Here is a 3840-nt window from a genome sequence, read left to right as displayed (position 1 = left end):
GCTTGTATATATTAAAGGTTATTTTGGGAATAATAGTGGGTAGGGAAATAACATTTTAATTTTTTAACTTTTTAAAGTGGGTGAGATTATAATGTGGGTGGGAAAATAAGACAATGGGGTGGATTTAGTAACTCTCATTTTAATTCATGTTATACCCTCATTAATTTAAAAAAAATGGTATTATTTATCCTTGTACATAAATTTTATCCTTAAAAAACAAAGCGACCACCGATGCCACCACGACCACTACCGCTGCTATTGCCCCCTCTACTGCAATTGTATTGTAACCCTACACCCCAACCACCACACCCCACTATTGGCACCACTATCATACCCTAACAAGTTAAAAAGGAAAGGTACTCTTAAATAAATATAAATAAAAATCTATTAAAGATCAACAGAAACTAAAGTGTGTTCCCTTTTTTGTGTTGTGTCATACAATTGTTGGTTTCGTCACTATTTTGGGCTTAATACTTTGGCTGTGTTATCCACACTTTACTTTTTTATTTTATTTTATTTTATTTTATTTTATAATAAATCGATATTTTTACATTATGAGGAGAGGGAGTTCAACTATGAATTGATCTAATAAAATGGAAAAGTAAAGATGTCTCACTTAATTATAAACTTACACCGACTTTGAGGTACAACAAGCACTACCAATGTAAAATAAAATCATTAGCTAAGGAAGCTAAATAATTTTTTTTAAAAAAAAGGGAAGCTAAACAAATGAAACTTATAAGTTTTAGTGTAATGCCTACACTTACCACCTAGTTATACCATCATTTGTATCATCTCTCTAAAGTTAAGGTCTGCCAACGCTTGTGTATTCCGTCTTTATTAAAGATATGGTACAACCAGATGGTAAAAGTAGTATTTTTGTAATTTTTAGGAGTACCATCCTTTCATAATACCATTTCTCAATGCCTCCTTACCAGTAAACCCATAAGGCAATCTTGCCACAACATCTTGAACCATCAACTCTTTCACGCTCCATATGCTTGCATGGTAAACTTGTAGCCCTAGGCCCTTGAGTGCATTCATCAACTTAGCATATGGGTAGTCTTGATCCGGACACTGAACACGTATAATGACGTCTGACCCAAAAATCTTCACATCCACTTCCACAGCCGCAGCTGCTGCCCTATCACTAATACTGTTATTATTACTATTGCTATTATTACTAATATTATAATACGAATAATGATGTTGGTCAACGATGGAGCTGGTGCTTTGGCTGGAGTGATGATCAAGATTGTTACTTGCATTATTGCCCGCTTTAGGTTTTTGTGTTTGTTCTTGGACTTTTGCCTCCAATTCCTCAACTTTTGATTTGAGTTGATTGATGTACAACACGGCATCGGCAAGCAAAGAGGACCTGTCCATTTTTGACACATTGGGAACAACTGACCGGAGGACATAGAATCGGTGGTTGAGCTTCTCCCTCCTCTGTCTCTCGGCCTCAACGTGGTTTAACAATTGTAATTCTCTACTTGCAGCTCCATGGTTTGATGATCTTCCTCTCTTTCTCAACCGATTCATGTTCTCCGTATTCTCCAATGTGAAGTTGCCAACGGAGTCAGAAGGTGTTTCCGGTGACGATTCTCCTAGATTGATAGGTGCAGCTTCGTTTATACTACCACCATGATCTAGTAAAAGAAGTATTGAACGTCAATGTTAAATTAGGTACATCGTTGAAATTATATACGTATACAAGCAGTGTACTGTGCATCATTGAAATTATAGTACTTCATTTTTTTATGCAGAATGCACAATTAGATATTTGGTGTACCACTAATAATTCTCAAAAGAATTTTTTGTTTTTTTTTTTTTTTTTGGCAACCAAAAGAAATTGTTTAGTGATAGGTACTGATCATTGACCTTGCCATTTTTAGAACTTGATCTATATTTGATAATATCCACAAATAACCAATCAAGTTCGAACATGTACAAATTAAGTACTATAATTTGGTATTTGGTAACATAGTTTTTGGTCCATACCTTGCCGAATCAATTCCTTTTGAGCTGCTGAAAAAAGTCCATTTTCTAGGATAGGAACAAGTACATTGCCATCCCGGGTGGTCTGCTGCTTTGAGAGCTTCTTCTTGTTGTTCATGTTGATGTTGCCGTCTGATCCGAACAGCGACTTTGATAAATGCACAAGACCCCAGTCTTCTTTGATAACATCCAAAGAGGCCAGTTCAAGTACCCCACAAGGAGTTGCAATGCAAACCAAAGTTTGGATTCCATGCATTCTTGCTTCTTTGACTCTCTCACACTCATAAAACTGAAAGTCGTGGTCACCTGCAAGCCAAACAAACCCACCAGAACCAAATGCCCTGCCGACAATATTTTTACTATTATTACCCTGGCCTGCAGAGAATGACTGGGTTAAAGAAACGGTATAAAAGTAAAACCACTCGGAGTCAGTGGCATCTTCATGATCCACGAGCCTCATGTCCAAATCCACCATGTCATCATGCAAAAGAGCTTCAACTTCCTGGTTAATCACCTTACTTCTCTCTCCATTACTGAACCCAAACTTGGGTTGGTAACTGTTGATCACTCCACTGCTTCTTTTCGATGCCAAGTGATCGTGAGTGTTCCAAAAATGGCCGCCGGCCCATGACAGGGAAACTTGGTCACTAATGCTGACTTTGGAGGCTTGCCAGAAAATGGAATACACCCACCACTCGGGCCTGTTCTGAACTATGAACTGTAGGCGCTGTTGAAATGTGGAGGAGGTTTCTTGGCAGAAAGTGGGTGGAGAACATGAGGATATGATTTCTTCCATAGTATTTGCCCTAATTTGGTTTTGCTACAGAACGGCACTTTATGAAACAAGAGAGAGGAGGGTGAGAAGCAGAGCAGTGGCAGAAGAAAGTGAAATCAATAAGAGAGCGAGGCTCTCAGACTCAGTGAGTGGTGTGACCTTGCAAATTGTGTTTTGGTTATGGGCCTAAATATAGGGTAACCAATCCCTGGGTTTATGCCTTGCACTTTTTGGACTTTAGGCTAATGGCGTCAAAATGTTATAAACACGGTTACATAATAGACTTTGTTTATTTAATTAGAGACAGAGGTTTTTTGTTTAATAGGTTTGGATTCCGTTGTAAGACCTTACTCACTCTCTCATCTTTTTAGTGTAAATATTATCGTTTGTATGAGATTTACAAGATAATATATTTAAATTTACAGCGGCATTTTAAAGTATGAATTTGATAATTGAATACACATTTTTTTTTATTTTAATATTGAAAAGGATATAAAGTAGGGAATCTTAGGCCATCTCCAACCGAAGGGTCAAGAGGGTCGAAAATAGCCCTAAAACCGTCTCCAAATGAGGGCTAGGCCAGAGGGCTCTGGAATCTGGGAGGGCCCCACAGAATTTCAAAGGGCCAAAGGGCCAAAAGGCTGGTTGCTTCCGGCCAGCCAGCCAGCCAGCCTCGGGCTGGCTATTTTTTTTTTATAGTTTCCCTATTGCTGTCGGTTATAACCGACAGCATTAAAGAAGGATTTTTTAATACTGTCGGTTGTAACCGACAGTAATAGGTATTCATAGGCAAATTTTTTTTTCATTTACTATTAGTGTCGGTTATAACCGACACTAATAGTTTGAATTTTTTTTTAATATAACGGCTAACTAGTCAGCTAGCCGTTGGGTTTCATTTGATTTTTTTTTTTACATTTTTATTATTATTTTTTATTTACAAAATTTTTCATATAACTTCTATTTTTTCTTTTTTTTTCCTATAACTTCTATTTCACAAAATTTATTTCATATTTTTTTTAAATTCCATTTTTTTCCTATAACTTCTATTTCATAAAAATTGTTTCATT

General features: G+C 36.9%; 1 protein-coding gene across 1 annotated transcript; it reads right to left on the bottom strand.

Moving 5' to 3' along the window:
- Window positions 1–589: 589 nt before the first annotated feature.
- LOC126600043 (transcription factor MYC2-like) lies at window positions 590–3038 on the bottom strand. The gene is made up of 2 exons (XM_050266548.1): window positions 2002–3038; window positions 590–1649 (listed from the first exon to the last, which is right to left on the bottom strand). Exons 1-2 carry the CDS (start codon window positions 2792–2794, stop codon window positions 889–891), a joined length of 1554 nt encoding a protein of 517 aa, XP_050122505.1. The 5' UTR covers window positions 2795–3038; the 3' UTR covers window positions 590–888.
- Between the last annotated feature and the right edge of the window lie 802 nt (window positions 3039–3840).

Source organism: Malus sylvestris, chromosome 14 (assembly GCF_916048215.2).
Source record: "Malus sylvestris chromosome 14, drMalSylv7.2, whole genome shotgun sequence".
Taxonomy (NCBI): Eukaryota; Viridiplantae; Streptophyta; class Magnoliopsida; order Rosales; family Rosaceae; genus Malus; species Malus sylvestris.
This window is presented reverse-complemented; position numbering and strand designations above follow the sequence as displayed.

Coding starts and splice junctions, on each gene's coding strand:
- LOC126600043 (XM_050266548.1), bottom strand. CDS start 2,794: ATGGAAGAAATCATATCCTCATGTTCTCCACCCACTTTCTGCCAAGAA. Junction 1,650..2,001: donor AAAGGAATTGATTCGGCAAG/GTATGGACCAAA, acceptor TTCTTTTACTAG/ATCATGGTGGTAGTATAAAC.